General features: G+C 38.1%; 1 protein-coding gene across 1 annotated transcript; it reads left to right on the forward strand.

The window, feature by feature from the left end:
* Window positions 1–129: 129 nt before the first annotated feature.
* On the forward strand, window positions 130–5523 carry LOC127519099 (plasma membrane ascorbate-dependent reductase CYBRD1). Its single transcript, XM_051906556.1, has 4 exons — window positions 130–383; window positions 1851–2059; window positions 3944–4098; window positions 4221–5523. Exons 1-4 carry the CDS (start codon window positions 197–199, stop codon window positions 4480–4482), a joined length of 813 nt encoding a protein of 270 aa, XP_051762516.1. The 5' UTR covers window positions 130–196; the 3' UTR covers window positions 4483–5523.
* The last annotated feature ends 11757 nt before the right edge of the window (window positions 5524–17280 follow it).

The following is a 17280-nucleotide window of genomic DNA, read 5'->3' on the forward strand; positions in this document are numbered from 1 at the left end:
GTATTTTTGTGGTATCACATACAATTCGAAGCTGCATATTGACTCCCAGCAATGCTGCCCAGATAGGCAGCTTAATAGGATTTGAGACACAGCCTCTTGTTTGGGTGAGAAAGTCAAAAGTGACCCAGCCCCCTGTCCGACTTGTCTCGTGTCGTTGCTCTGCTGTAGTCGGTTCTTTAGAGTTCAGACTGCGAGGATGGAGAACTACACGCAGTTTCTTATTTTGTTCATTCTGGCGTTGGCGGTCGGTTTTGTGTCGATTGCGTTCGTATTAACGTGGGTTTTACACTACAGAGAGGGGCTCGGATGGGACGGAGAAGCGGCTGAGTTTAACTGGCATCCGTTGTTGATGGTTATCGGGTTTATTTTTCTTCAGGGAATCGGTAAGGAGTGTGAATGCTTGCATTTCATTCAGCAACCAGAGGTTGACATTCCTGAGTCTTTAATCACGATTTAAAGTAACAGGACTACTAAAAGAAGTTAGTCCTGTACAGTATTAAAACACAAAAAAACAACAACAACAAAAAATCAACAACAAAGTAATCATTTTAGTTATATAAAAGTTATGTTGCTTTTTCTCAGGATTAGTGTTATAATGGAAACTGCGTTTTGTTTATTAGACTTCTCGCAACACTAGCTATGCGGTTAAAAAAAAGAAGCGAAAATAATTCGACTTTTCGGACACATTTTGAAATGGTGGCTGTGTCTCAAAACATACTGAACTACAGCAGGGACGTAACAATATAGTCATTACAGTGGCAGAGCCAGGATTTTTTCATAGGGGTGGCCAGGCAGGGGCCAGCAACAAGTCTGGGGTGGCACTTAAATCTTTATTATTTCAACATAAAAATGGGTCTGAGTCTGACTATAATGTACTGGACTGTGCCTACAACACAACTGAATACAGTTAATTTGTACTTAATTGTAATTGAATTAGATCATGGAATGCTGAGTGAATTTGACCAATTATTCCTCACTTGCAGGCTTATTAATAAAGGGGCTCACACTAGGCTATAGCTAAATTTCAACTTGTTCAGTCAGCTTGTTCTGGTTCTCAAAACCCCCAACAGCTTGTTCTCCATTGTTGCATCTTCATGGATGAGACATGCAGATAACTACATACTGTAGTTCAAAGATTATTCAACCTTCATTGAATTTTATGTATAATCAATGAACTCTTCAACAATTCTGAGTTTGTCTGTTTCAAAAACTAAACCAAAAAGTAAACACTAAATGTTTAACTTTCTATATTGTCAAAATAAATAACTGCAACAGCTATCATACCTAAATTAAACTCAGTACAAAGGAAAAAAATGTGTTCTCTTTTGAATTCCCATTTGCAAGATGCGGAAGCGGAAGTCAACAGCACATAAATGCCAGAATGTAAAATTATGTTTTTTCGGGGGTGGGTGTTGTGGGTTACCGCTGAGGCGAAGTTGGAGTGCGCGTTTGAAAAGTTTCCCTTTTTTTTGTGGTCTTAAAGAGACGGTTCTGCGTTTAAATATGCAAAAAACGCAATTCTTGTCAAGAAAAAAGGAGATAGAAACAGCAGTTGTGAGCGGGGTGGCCAAGCTTAGGCCAAGGGTGGCCACGGCCACCCCAGGCCACCCCCTGGCTTTGTCCCTGAGTCATTATAGCCTGTTATAATTTTTAAGAAATTTTAAAATTATTCTTTTAAATTTTTTAACCATAAAAAGTATGTGTTTGTATTTATAGGCTAACAATGGCCATGATTTTGGGTGTCATCGCCCCCCTACACGATAGGCTATATTCAATTTTTAATACTTTTATACTGTCTTAATTAAAAAGTCTGATTTATAACAAAAGCCCACTTTTTTATTTTTCTTTAGCAATTGTTGTGTACAGGTTGCCATGGACCTGGAGGTGCAGCAAGCAGATGATGAAGTTTATCCACGCAGGGCTGAATGTTCTCGCCTTCATCTTGGCTGTCGTTTCTGTGGTGGCTGTGTTTGATTTCCACAATGCAAAGAATATTCCCAATATGTACAGCCTGCACAGCTGGGTTGGGCTGGCTGCTGTCATACTCTACCCAACACAGGTATGGTTTCACAGACACACTGGCACTTCTTCCATTTTAACAAAAGGGTATTATTTGTCCTACACCTTTGCAGCATCCAGTCAACATCGAAAAACAGTCATAAATACGCAATTTTGTTTAATTTAGACCATTTTCCACCCTCTCTCTGACTAGTAAAATGAAATGATACAGGCTGATTTTTCAACAGTGTATTAGAGTCTTTAATTCACAGTCTGTAAATGACAACTGGTATGATTGGCTGACCACCGGCCTGTATATCAGCATAGATCAGGGGTTTTCAATCTTTTAGATGTCACAGACCCCTTAATATGATCATCCTTGTGCAAGGGTCCCCCAACCTAACATTTAAGGCAGCTATATATTTTCATATATAAAGACCAAGTTTATACTGTTATTTATTATATTATAAAAAAGTGTAAAATATTATTTGGAAAAAATTAGTGTCTTTTACATTACTTAATGATTTTTTACTTCTTTTTTTTTTTTTTTTTTACTACTCACTAAAGAACTGTACTGTTAGATGCATTGTGTATGCATGTATTTATTTATTTATGCATGTTTGTATCAATTTATCGTATCAACGATAATTGCATCAATATCAAATTGTATGAACAATTTATTGTAATCTAATTTGTTATTTATTTACTTTTGATTGTTTATTAATTATTATTATTAATTATTATTTTGTGCAGTATTTTTCTCTAAACTTTGCCATGGACTCCCTAGCCCTCCCTTGTGGCCCACTTGGGATCCCCTCATTTGAAAACCCCTGGCATAGATTCACCCAAAAATGAAAATTCTGTCATCATTTACTTACCCTCATGTCGTTCCAAACCTGTAAGACTTTTGTTCATCTTAGGAACACAGATTAAGATATTTTTAATAAAATCTGTGCGATTTCTGTTCCTCCATATATGCAACTGACACATTGACGCTACAAAAAGTTCATAAAGAGATCGTAAAACTAATCCATATGAATTAAGTAGTTTAGTCCAAATTTTCTGAAGAGACTCGGTTTTTTTAAAGAGTCTAGATAAGGTTTGTCCAAGACGTTGCTAGATTTGTCCCTAAACTTTTGAAAAAAAGTCTCAAAAGGGGCGGTGAAGTCACTAAATTTAGTGACAAAATCCCTAAATTGGCAAGCACTGCTTGACGTCCATGAACAAATCTCATTGGTTCTTGCGGAAGCTCAAACGTGCTGCTTAACACAAGAATGACCTCATTGGTTCTCGCGCTTCAAGCAAACATGTTTGAGCTTCCGTTTACCACAAATGATGTGTGAGTTGATGAATGTTTATTGTTTATATGTGTATAAAAGCCTAAATTCAGCCTGTTCATCATATAAAGCAATCGAGTCTTTTCAGAAAATTTGTACTAAACCACTCAATTCATATGGATTAGTTTTACAATCTCTTTATGAACTTTTTGATGCGTCAAAGTGTCAGTTGTGTAGCTGTCAATGGAGGGACAGAATCTCTCAGATTTCATCAAAAATATCTTAATTTGTGTTCCGAAGATGAACAAAATTCTTAAGGTTTTGGAAACGAAAAGAGGGTGAGTAAATGATGACAGAATTTTCATTTTGGGATGAACTCTGCCTTAAATATTCATCAGGCCCAAGTTTTTTTCTGAAAATGTTCTGGATGGCCTGGGGAGAGTTTTGTATTGTGAATGTTCTGTTTACAGAACACAACAAACTTATTTCAAAAGGACAGAAGATTGCTTCTTCATACAGCCCTTTAACGGGTTAAATAGAAAGTCAAAAGTTTGCTAACCGCATAAGGATGTATCAATATTTTAGATATACAGTTTAGTAAATCTTTGTAACATTTATGTTGTCAGAGCCCTCTGAGGTGTGATGTGTTCTTCTTTCTCATGAATTAGATAGTTATGGGCATTGCCGTCTATCTGATACCTGCAACTCCAGTGTACGTGCGTGCAGCTCTTATGCCTGTTCACATCTACAGTGGCTTGTTCATCTTCACCAGTGTAATTGCTACAGCTCTCATGGGCTTCACAGAGAAGCTCATCTTTGGCCTGTAAGTACAGCTTCAGACACAACACAAACCATACAAATGCAAATGCTTTTTGTGTCATGTGTGTTTTGAAAGACGAAGCAATTTGCACTTAGAGGTGTTTCTAAGTGTTGTTTGTCTCACAGGAAAAGCCCAGCTTATAAAGACTCTCCACCAGAAGCCATTTTAGTAAATGTTCTTGGGCTGCTCATTGCTGCATTTGGTGGTCTTATTCTCTGGATTGCAACTCGCCCCTCTTGGAAGAGGCCAAGAGAAGAAATCACCCAAACTGTGAGCAATAACAGCACAAACCCAGAGGACACCAAAACGGGCACTGCCTTGACCACAAGAACCCACCTAGACCTTGAGACACGCAGACGTAATGGAAAAGCAGAAGAGTCTGAATAAAACAGCTTTTCTAAAGGAAGAGTTTAGAAACAAGTTTGGATTTTTTGTTAAAGGCATAGTTCACCCAAAGATTAAAAGTATGTCTGAACTTACTCACTCTCATGCCATTCCAATCCTTTGTGTATTTCTTTATTATATATTTTGAAGACTATTGGTTACCAAACAGTTTTAGTTGCCACTGACTTTCATTATATGGGCTAAAAAACGGAGACATTTCTCAAAATATCTTCATTTTTGGGTGAACTATCCCTTTAATATAATCTCAAAGCAAACAAAAATATATTTCCAAACAATCTTTTTATTTTAAAAGTTTATTCAGAAGAGCTTCAGACCACACTACGTGTTCAATGCTGAAATCTCTGCTGTTGTGGAAGTCTTTGAAGGGCATTTTAAACTGACAACTGTTTGCGCTGTAATATCTCTGCTGTGTATAAAAACAGAGATGCATGTATTGTCCCACCCTGCTGCTTTTTTTTTTTTTTTTTTTTTAATAGATATTTTTACGTATTTGCACTATATTAACATTCAACACACTGTATGCATTAGATAAGTTCAATTACATCTGCATTATTACAGTCATAAGTATTTATATTACTCATGATTGGCCCATTTGTTTATTGTTTTTTGTTTTAGTATAGCAATATGCTAATGGGATATACATAAAAACAAGTAAAACTTACAATAGCATTTCTGCATAATTGTTGGGACATATCAAAACCAAGATTTGTATATTTTATTACTAAAATTATTTATCATTTGACGGATGATTTGTGTATGAAACACTCAAAATCATTAAATATTTTAGCATATTTGTGCGCCTTTTTTTTCCTTCTGAAATGAAAATGTGAGAGAAACTTTATACAATAAAACAATAAAAAACCTACCTTATTTAGAAAGCCAAAAGCATGGTTGGATGATTGACCAAGAAATTATCTGCAAAACATGCTTAAGTTTCATTGTTGTCTGTTGTATGAATGATCATTTGTCTTTACCAGCAGAACAGAGTAATCCATAAGAAATAAAGAGCTGCATCATCTTTGACTTACAGGCTAAAGATTTAATTTTTTACAACACCAAACATTTTTCTGCAGTACAGCTGATTGTAGGAAAATATCTACCTCACCGAGTGCTTTTTGCTTTCTGTTAGTGATGCGTTCGTGAACAAATCGTTCTTTTCGAACAAATCTTTTAGGTGAACGAATCGTTCTCGTTCACGTAGTTCACTGACTCATATTTCTCATTCACTAGGCTGTTTCTCAATTCCAAGAACGCAAGAGAACGGACTTGCGTTCTCGTGGAGTCCGATCTTGCCAGGCAACCTTGAAAGAAAGAACTCGGAAGGAGGCGAAGACACAGAACGCATCATTTGAGAATTGAGATGTGCTGCGATCTTGACCGTCTCAGCATATTACAGGTGCTGGTCATATAATTAGAATATCATCAAAAAGTTGATTTATTTCACTAATTCCATTCAAAAAGTGAAACTTGTATATTATATTCATTCATTACACACAGACTGATATATTTCAAATGTTTATTTCTTTTAATTTTGATGATTATAACTGACAACTAAGGAAAATCCCAAATTAGTATCTCAGAAAATTATCACATTTATTTGTATAGCGCTTTTCACGATACATATCGTTTCAAAGCAGCTTTACAGAGAATGCATATCAACATTACAATTTGGAGACTGCAGTTAGCTAATAATGTAATAATTTAGGCGATTAACATACAATCACTGTTAGCAATTTAATTGGAGGTAGAAGCAAAGAGCTCCTGGAAAAATGAATTACATATTAACAATAATTAGGATTTATAGAATGTGAATGTGCGTGTTGATCCAGATGTTGCATCTTCTGAAGTCATCGCAGGAGTTGGCGCCGTCTCTTCCAAAATTAGAATATTACTTAAGACTAATGCAAAGAAAGGATTTTTTTTTAGAAATCTTGGCCAACTGAAAAGTATGAACATGAAAAGTATGAGCATGTACAGCACTCAATACTTAGTTGGGGCTCCTTTTGCCTGAATTACTGCAGCAGTGCGGCGTGGCATGGAGTCGATCAGTCTGTGGCACTGCTCAGATGTTATAAGAGCCCAGGTTGCTCTGATAGTGGCCTTCAGTTTTTCTGCATTGTTGGGTCTGGCATATCGCATCTTCCTCTTCACAATACCCCATAGATTTTCTATGGGGTTAAGGTCAGGCGAGTTTGCTGGCCAATTAAGAACAGGGATACCATGGTCCTTAAACCAGGTACTGGTAACTTTGGCACTGTGTGCAGGTGCCAAGTCCTGTTGGAAAATGAAATCTGCATCTCCATAAAGTTGGTCAGCAGCAGGAAGCATGCAGTGCTCTAAAACTTCCTGGTATACGGCTGCGTTGACCTTGGACCTCAGAAAACACAGTGGACCAACACCAGTAGATGACATGGCACCCCAAACCATCACTGACTGTGGAAACTTCACACTGGACCTCAAGCAACGTGGATTGTGTGTCTCTCATCTCTTCCTCCAGACTCTAGGACCCTGATTTCCAAAGGAAATGCAAAATTTACTTTCATCAGAGAACATAACTTTGGACCACTCAGCAGCAGTCCAGTCCTTTTTATCTTTAGCCCAGGCGAGATGCTTCTGACGCTGTCTGTTGTTCAAGAGTGGCTTGACACAAGGAATGCGACAGCTGAAACCCATGTCTTGCATACGTCTGTGCGTAGTGGCTCTTGAAGCACTGACTCCAGCTGCAGTCCACTCTTTGTGAATCTCCCCCACATTTTTGAATGGGTTTTGTTTCACAATCCTCTCCAGGGTGCGGTTATCCCTATTGCTTGTACACTTTTTTCTACCACATCTTTTCCTTCCCTTCGCCTCTCTATTAATGTGCTTGGACACAGAGCTCTGTGAACAGCCAGCCTCTTTTGCAATGACCTTGTGCAAGGTGTCAATGGTCGTCTTTTGGACAACTGTCAAGTCAGCAGTCTTCTCCATGATTGTGTAGCCTACAGAACTAGACTGAGAGACCATTTAAAGGCCTTTGCAGGTGTTTTGAGTTAATTAGCTGATTAGAGTGTGGCACCAGGTGTCTTCAATATTGAACCTTTTCACAATATTCTAATTTTCTGAGATACTGAATTTGGGATTTTCCTTAGTTGTCAGTTATAATCATCAAAATTAAAAGAAATAAACATTTGAAATATATCAGTCTGTGTGTAATGAATGAATATAACATACAAGTTTCACTTTTTGAATGGAATTAGTGAAATAAACTTTTTGATGATATTCTAATTGTATGACCAGCACCTGCGGCCTGTACCATGAAGCCGGATTAGCTGGCTTGCCAGTTAAGTTTCAGATTAGTTTGTGCCAATCCTGGGTTTTAGGTACCATGAAAGTGACTTGGCTTTTAGCGGTGTTCATCACCATAGTAACTTACGCTCCACAGCTAACCTGCTCCGGGGCAGGTTATGTTCTGGGTAAGAGATCTCAAAGCGAAATTGGACCAATCAGATGTGAGCAAAGTGACACTGACACATCCAATGCAGTAAAGCCCCTCCCCCAGTTTCTCTTCCTCCAAATTAAAGATCACTATATAGTAAAAACAAATATTTAACGATGAAATTGTCTTGCTTTAATGATTTATAGAATTATTTTATGATTTATATATGATTTAAATAATTATTATATGATCTATATTATTAATTCATTTCACACAAGCAATTTTAGTTTAACAGTTATTATTAAGCATTTATTTTAAATAAATATTAATATATACAGATCATATGTAAGCTGTAGAATCAACAGATAACTCTTTAAAAATGACTACATAACCTTACATGTTTGAGTCTCTATTGCTGTATATAATAAACTATATAAACACTTGACAATTTTCACTTGCTCTGATAGAGCAAGATAATTTCTTTTATTTGTCCTTTTTCATGGACAAGTTTCTTCTTTAGTGTAAATGCGTTTAAATTCTTCATTTTCTTCAGCAAAAGAGTTTTGAATCGCATTGACTCTCTCGCGAGAAGTAAATCACAGTTTCTTTCTGTTGCAAGGCATGTGATTGGCTGTTTGCCACTGATGTCACGCATTCATGTGCACGCGCTCCACAAACTCAGGATCAAAGCCTGAGTTGACAGAGAAAGTTGATGATCAGCATCATGGTACCAACAAAGCCGGGTTGGAGTGGTTTGGTTTTGTCAACTTGAAACTAATCCTATAACCCTGAGTTTGTTCAACTACCATCATGGTACAGGCCCCTGTATAAGCGGCTAATGCACAATAAAATCAAAAACAAATGTCATAGCCTATTAAAATACTTATATCATGTTATTATAGACATTTTCATAAAATTGTATATATTTTTTATTTAATTGCGTGTATGAAAATGAGTAGCATTTGTGTTAGCTTTGTCAATGTTAAGATTATTTTTTATATGTCAATAAAAATACTGCAGGCTTTCTTCAGGTTATCACTTTATTAAAATTAAGCAAAACAAACGGACAAATGTTTACCTTCACGAGCCGTCAAGTATTTGCGAGCTTGTAGCGGGAATCTCATAAGTGAGAACGAGAACTTTAAAGCTTGCAGGCTTCCATGTCCACCGCCCGCAGCGTCTTCTGGGATTTTTAACGGTTCGATTCTCTCAAGTCTGCATTCGATGCATCCTCGATATCAAGAACACATCCGGGTACTTTCATGCGTCCTCTGTTCTTGTGTTCTTGAGTACTAGAACTGAACTTCGACGGTTGATGATGACGTAGAGCAAGAACACAAGGACGCAAGATCGCTGAAGAACGCAAATTGAGAAACAGCCCAAATTCCTCCTTCCACAGCAGCGCGGCGCTATTAGCAGCGAGCGCATGCACCGCTCTGTGGACTGTTTCATCCTGTCAAAGAATAACAAAACCTTGAGCCAATAGCCTTCGAGAATGAGATGTGACGGAGCATGTGATTTGTTGAATTCAGTGAGCCGAACGGATCCACAAGTTTCCTACACCCCATGAGGCCTTGCGTCAAAAGTGGGAGCGTCTTCCGGTTCGAAGTAAACAAGCTGGACGTGACACTCATTCATTCAACTGTTAACAGTCATTCAAGATTTAGCGATCCTTGCGAACGTTTGGCTTTTACTTAAAGATTTAAGATTCCAGCATCAATATTTGAATGTTTTACAATAAAAAATGTTACAGTAACAGTAATTTATTAATTTATGTTAGGAGTGCACATCAATCATGCTAAATCTAACTGATATTTATATTGACATAAAAAGAAAACACATACCTATTCAGTTGCACCTGCTTCCATAAATTTACGATCACAAGAATGCACAAAACAACCCCATTACGGTTTTTAAGTCCAAAGGCTTACACATTTAGAAATATATTGATAACATACCCTATGTTTACGTCACTTTTCTGAGCATTTCTATTAATTTTCCTCTAAATTATGCGATGATTGCAATCCGAAGACGTTTGAGCGATCTCTCCTGTCTATCTATCCTGATCCTTTCAGCCAGAGCAACAGAGGGAGCTCACGAGAGGAAAACAGGAGTTATGAGTTATACGAGTTAACCGGAGTGTGGGAATCTGGTATCAACAAAGGCACAGGGAAGAGAGAGATAAAACATCAAACCAAATAAATACACGATTATAATCATATAAGAAATGTTTACGTTCCTCAAGCAGTCTCTGGTATTTTCCATAAACGTGTGTATTTATTATTGCAATGGGTAACATAAATAGCCTTTAGCATCGCATATACGACAGTGGAAACGCGACTGGCTCTGGCACGCACGACACCAGTAGGAGTAAAACATCACATTATAAGGCTTTGGTGCTAGCATCAGTGACAGGTGAAGAACAGACAGCAGGTTGTTCATGTGTTGCAGGGCCAGGATGCTCTTGTAGTCATGCAGCAGCACTTTTGTGGAAGGTCAGTAAAGTAAGGACAATTAAGGGCACGAAAACTGTTTATTGTATTGTGATATTATTAACTAACAAATGTACTAAACTGAAATGTTGTCCCTGAGTGCCGTAACGACATCTCTCATTAAGGTTTGCAACTTTACAAAGTAAACAATGATCCGAAAAACACTTAGCCTCTTCGCTAATTAGCACACAAAATACCATTGGTATGCTAGTACTTCCGTCGCCTCACCGGAAGTTGTACCCACGTTCTTTTTTACAGTAGCGCCCCGCGGAAACATACGCCCTTCACTGAATTTGAGTCTGAAAGAGATCTCGTTCGTGAACGAAATGAACCAGTTGTTGAACAATACTGATGGCGAACAGGTAGAGCTCGGCTCGTGAAGTTTTGGCATATTTGAAGCAATGAAAGAAATGTACACTTTACCATTGTAATGAAAACGGTGTAATAACGCAAGCTGATGGTTAAATGATTAGGCTACTGTATATACTGTAAGCACTGGTTTTGTGTGCATTTTGTAGGCTATTTATTTTTATTGTTATCGTAGTTGTTATGTTTTAACAGTTTTCTTCTTTTAAATAAAATTACTTTAATTATGAGTCAAATGTGACAGTATTGGTAGATCTCTGCGTCACGTCAGCAAATATCAGTTCGGGCTGTGAAGGGGCATGTAATTGGTGTGATTTACTGAACGAACACGCCCTTCATTGACCGAGTCGCTGTTTTGAGTCTGAACGAGAGAGATATCTCGTTCGTGAACGAAATGAATGTGTACCGGGTAGGTCGGGCATTTAGCATGTGAGTCAATCACGTTCAGCAATCAGCAGAAAGCGGATGCAAAGCGCAGTTATAGGTACTGCACAGACGCTTGTTAATATATTCATATTTAACATACAGAACTCCACGTTTAACATAATCCCAGATTTATGAATGTGTAAATGTCTGGCCAAACAATAAAAATGTTAATTATGCAAGAAAACCTTGTGCTTGGTCATCTAAACCACTTATTTAAACTTATTTTATTTATTTAATGAGTTGGGTCTAGATTAGGCGCACAGTTTAATAAAAAAAAAAAATTGTAACAAGTAAAAATACGTTCGTTAATTAACAAATAAGACACTCTTTTATTTATGTAATATGAAGAAATGGTCACTGAACGAATCAGTGAACGAATCTGAACGAATCATTTTGGTGAACGAACTGAAAATGAACAAATCTCTTGAAAGAATCAAAATTTCCACCACTGATTTCTGTCTTAAAGTGTCCTGTTGCAGTGTGAGAAACCACTACAAACGATCAGTGCGTGTGTTAACTGTCCAAATGAATCAAACTGAATCACGAAGCAGTTTACTTTTTGCAAACCCATTCGATCGATTAGTTCAAAAGAGGGATTCATTCACGAATATGGCATTGTTGTAATAAACAGCTGATATGACATGATTGCTGAAATATTTTAATGGAAAAGTAACTCTCGTATCGATATACGGTGATCTCCACCGCCAAACAAGAATTTATACTTCAGTGGGGCCCGTGCTCTGCGTAAGTACAATAATGCAACAAAATGAAGTTAAACTAAAAAAGAACCGTAAGAACGGACATCTACAGCAAAATTATATTTTCGTTTCGTTCGGTGATTATTCCCAGTTGACCACGGTTTCTGAAACTTATTGAAATATTGAACGTATGGGTGACTAAAAAATAATTTTAATAAAACAGTCATGTTTATATATAGCTACATAGGCCTACACCATCTTTTATACATCCAAAAGAGACTGTGAAAGAACTACCATGTGTTTCTGAAAGCCTGTTCTGTACCTGCTCATGTCCAAGAAGCATGTAATTAAAATAAAAACATTCTGCTCATGTTCAGCAGATGAGCGCGAGCACTGAACGTGGAGACAGTAGCTTTAAAGATGTAATAGAACACAGCACTGCATCACACCGGTCAACAGCTATAAAAGAGCAAGAGAAACTACACAGCTGTAGTTGATCAGGAGGAGTAAGGTAAGTCACATCAAGACGAATTATTGAAGTGCTTTTGGCTAGTTGTCACACCTAGTTGTTCAATAGTAAATATTTATATACAATGGCATTATTTTTTAAGTCTTTCTGCAGACACAGACACTGATTTCAAATAAAATTATTTACATTTCCACTATGATTGCCCTGGAAATAAAAAGATACAGATAGCAGAGGCATGCAGTCACACTAGGTTAAACTGACACAAATGGAATTAACAGAAAAATACATTGTGCAAACAATGTTCAGGTTTTTCATTCTGAATTATTGTCTCTCCAGAACATGGTTAGTGATGTTCATTGTGTTTCAATGGATAAAAAAGTCAAAAAGGAGAAGAAGAAAAAGATGAAGTTTGTGTCATCATCTCTAGATGTGGTGGTCTCAGCCGCTACACCTACTGATGTTGTCAAATCGCCCTCTTCCTCTTCATCCTCCCAGAGATGCAAATTTCCATCTCTGCTCTGGGTCTTCCGCAGAATACTATCAGCAATTCTGCCATGTGTGTCCTTCTCTGAGTCCTCCACCATCGAGACTCAGACAGCCAGTGTGGACATACATACTGATGTCTCATCTGATGCATCTTCCTCACCTGCTGTCAGCAGGAGAAAGAAGCAATCAGAGGTTAGGGAATGTTTTAATGGCTCTTAACGGTCATCCATCTTTTCTAACGCACATTAAAGATCTAGCTCGCAAAATAAAACTGTATTGTATTATCTCTTGTTATCTACAGATGTACCTGGTGGAGGTTCGAGCACCTCTTCTTCATCATCTGCAGAAAGCAGACCTTAAGATCTGGAGGCCACCGGAGGTTGCGCCTCTACCAGCACTCTATGTGTTTTCTCCTCCGAAGAGAGTGAGAAGACTGATCTGCTGGCTAAACTTCAGGCTGCAGCAAGGTCATTGAAGTTTGCTAAAACTGCTACTGTACTAATAAAGTACTATACAATTCATTAGCCTAATATGCAATGTAATAAAAATAATTCATCCAAACTGGCTTTTTTAATCTCTTCACAGATGCAGCAGGCTATCAATCGTCTCTGATGTCGATCTTCACTGGTGGGTGATTGTTGTTGAAGTAATTGCAGACTACTTAATGAAATCAAAACCTCACATGGACAAGCACAAGTTCATAAAGAGATTATAAAACAAATCCATATGAATTGAGTGGTTTAGTCCAAATTTTCTGAAAAAGAACCAATGCAAGAACCAATGAGGTTCATTCTCATGTTACGCAGCACGTTTGAGCTTCAGCAAGAACGAGTGAAGTTCGATCTTGTGTGTTACGCAACACGTTTCAAATTCCGCAAGAACCAGTGAGGTTAATTCTTATGTTACGCAGCACATTTGAGCTTCAGCAAGAACCAATGAAGTTCATTCTCATGTGTTATGCAGCACATTTGAGCTTCCTTAAGAACCAAGGAGGTTAATTCTCGTGTTACGCAGCACGTTTGAGCTTCCTCAAGCACCAATGAGGTTTATTCCTGTGTGTTACGCAGCATGTTTGAGCTTCCACAAGAACCAATGAGGTTCATTCTCATGTTATGCAGCACGTTTGAGCTTCAGCAAGAACCAATGAGGTGCATTCTCGTGTGTTACGAAGCATGTTTGAGCTTCCTTAAGAACCAGTGAGGTTCATTCTCGTGTTCATTCTCAGTACGTTTGAGCTTCAGCAAGAACTAATGAGGTTCGTTCTTGTGTGTTACGCAGCATGTTTGAGCTTCCTTAAGAACCAGTGAGGTTCATTCTCGTGTTACGCAGCACGTGTGAGCTTTTGCAAGAACCAATGAGATTTATTCTCATGTGTTATGCAGCACGTTTGAGTTTCTGCAAGAACCAATGAGGTTCGTTCTCATGTGTTACGCAGCACGTTTGAGCTTCTGCAAGAACCAATGAGGTGCATTCTCGTGTATTGCGCAGCACATTTGAGCTTCCACAAGAACCACTGAGGTTCATTCTTGTGTTACACAGCACTTTTGAGCTTCTTCAAGAACCAATGTGGTTCATTCTTGTGTGTTACTCAGCACGTTTGAGCTTCCACAAGAACCAATGAGGTTAATTCTCGTGTTACGCAGCACATTTGAGCTTCAACAAGAACCAGTGAGGTTCATTCTCATGTTATGCAGCACGTTTGAGCTTCCTCAAGAACCAGTGAGGTTCATTCTCGTGTTTTACGCAGCACGTTTGAACTTCTGCAAGAACCAGTGAGGTTCATTCTCGTATTATGCAGCACATTTCAGCTTCAATAAGAACAAATGAGGTTAATTCTCCCGTTACGCAGCATGTTTGAGCTTCAACAAGAACCAATGTGATTCATGTGATTCACATTTGAGCTTCCTTAAGAACCAGTGAGGTTCATTCTCGTGTTACACAGCATGTGTGAGCTTCCTTAACCCTCTGGGGTCTGAGGATTTTCGGGGCCCTGGAGAAGTTTTGACATGCCCTGTCATTTGTGCTTTTTTCAGTTGTTCATAAACATATTAATGGAAAAAGTGTCATTACACTGTATTCAGCACAAACTAGGCTACAATAATATGTGAGGAACATGTATGTACATGTATGTATGTTTTTTGAAAAAACAAAAAACTTAAGTCACTGAAATAAAGCCAAAAAAATATATTAAATCTGTGTTCACAAGACTTCTGGATATTGGAGGTTGTAGACTAGAGTTTTTGCTTCAAAATGATGTAAAAATTATCCTGCCTACTCGTTCATATAAAACAATATATTGATTTAGTTTTTGTAAGACACTTTTTGTCAAGAAACACAGTATGCGTGGAGACGTGAATCATCATGAATAATGAGGTAATTCACACCTGAGAAGACAAAAGAATCGCATAAAGACCTCTAATGACCTGCATAATAATGATGATTTTCAGTCAGGTAGGCTGTGAAAAAACCCTCTGTGATCATGTCTCAAGCTCATCATGGTGTATATTAAACATACAGAAAAAACAGCAATACTGTGAAATATTATTACAATTTAAAATAATGGTATTCTATTATATACTTTAAAATATAATGTATTTCTGTGATGCAAAGCATCTGAACATTCATGTTACCTCTATGGCATTTCATATAGCCTTTTAGCTTAAAAGCATGCACATTTGGAGAAATATTGATGGATTCTCATATGTTTATGTCAATTTTCTATACAGAGGAGTAATATTTATTCAATATTTATTGTCATCACTATGAACGCTGGATACTGTGTTTTCAATTCATACTTGCAGCCGGAGGGCGCTCTGTGCACATTTAGTCCACAAATTAATCTAAAGAAGAACAGGACATTCCAGGAACTAACGGCATGTCTTCCAGAGGTCTCTAACCATGGCTTTAACATATAGATAAACACTTTTCAAGACAATAAATACACGATTGAGACGATGTATACATGTATTGCCTCAGAATTTGTGTCTGAATAGCGCTCCCTCCATGGGCGTGGCCGCATTAGTGGATAATGAGCTGAATCACGGACTTCTGACATGTGTCTCTTTTCATACAGATTACATAAGCACAGAATTTTTGTTTTCGATTTGACTTACATGATTTAAAACCTGACATTTCAACGTTTCTTTAGACATGAGTCTAATTTTTTTGTGATTAGTATTCACTAAGTTACAGTTCATTTTCTGAGAACTATCAGATTGGACTTCGTTCAGAGGGAGACGACAGATCACGCATAATGTTAGTTTTCTTTATTTTGCAAAAAGCACAACATTTTGTTTTTACTCTGAGTGTACACAAATAAAAGAAGATATTCCACAGATTAAAATGGTGTATAACTCTTAATTGTATGTGCAACATTGACAGAGTATTTTGAGTCTCTTTCACACTGGTAAGAAAAAAACCGAGGTGGTATCGCTGGCGTGACCGCCCACCCGAGGGAGTTAAGAACCACAGAGGTTAATTCTCGTGTTACACAGCACCTTTCAGCTTCCTCAAGAACCAATGAGGTTCATTCTCGTGAGTTATGCAGCACGTTTGAGCTTCTGCAAGAACCAGTGAGGTTCATTCTTGTGTTATGCAGCACGTTGAGCTTCAGAAAGAACCAATGAGGTTCATTCTTGTGTGTTACGCAGCACGTTTGAGCTTCTTTAAGAACCAGTAAGGTTCATTCTCGTGTTATGCAGCACATTTGAGCTTCCACAAGAACCAATGAGGTTTTTTCTCGTGTGTTACGCAGCATGTGTGAGCTTCCACAAGAACTAATGAGGTTCATTCTCGGGTTAAGCAGCACGTTTGAGCTTCAGCAAGAACCGATGAGGTTCATTCTCATGTTACGCAGCACGTTTGTGCTTCAGCAAGAACCAATAAGGTTAATTCTCGTGTTACGCAGCACGTTTGAGCTTCCACAAGAACCAATGAGGTTTATTCTCGTGTGTTACGCAGCATGTTTGAGCTTCCACAAGAACCAATGAGGTTCATTCTCGGGTTACGCAGCACGTTTGAGCTTCAGCAGGAACCAATAAGGTTCATTCTCGTGTTACGCAGCACATTTGAGCTTCCACAAGAACCAATGAGGTTCCTTCTCATGTTACGCAGCACGCTTGAGCTTCCGCAATAACCAATGAGCTTCATTCTCATATATTATGCAGCATGTTTGAGCTTCAGTATAAACCAATGAAGTTCATTCTTGTGTGTTATGCAGCACATTTGAGCTTCCACAAGAACCAATGAGGTTTATTCTCGTGTGTTACGCAGCATGTGTGAGCTTCCACAAGAACTAATGAGGTTCATTCTCGGGTTAAGCAGCACTTTGAGCTTCAGCAAGAACCGATGAGGTTCATTCTCATGTTACGCAGCACGTTTGTGCTTCAGCAAGAACCAATAAGGTTAATTCTCGTGTTACGCAGCACG

The sequence above is a fragment of the Ctenopharyngodon idella genome, chromosome 9, assembly GCF_019924925.1.
Source record: "Ctenopharyngodon idella isolate HZGC_01 chromosome 9, HZGC01, whole genome shotgun sequence".
NCBI lineage: Eukaryota > Metazoa > Chordata > Actinopteri > Cypriniformes > Xenocyprididae > Ctenopharyngodon > Ctenopharyngodon idella.

Excerpts from the sequence above, each read along its gene's own strand:
- LOC127519099 (XM_051906556.1), top strand. The coding sequence starts at position 197 with ATGGAGAACTACACGCAGTTTCTTATTTTGTTCATTCTGGCGTTGGCG. Across the intron at positions 384-1,850 it reads TATTTTTCTTCAGGGAATCG|CAATTGTTGTGTACAGGTTG; the intron begins GTAAGGAGTGTG and ends ATTTTTCTTTAG. Across the intron at positions 2,060-3,943 it reads TCATACTCTACCCAACACAG|ATAGTTATGGGCATTGCCGT; the intron begins GTATGGTTTCAC and ends CTCATGAATTAG.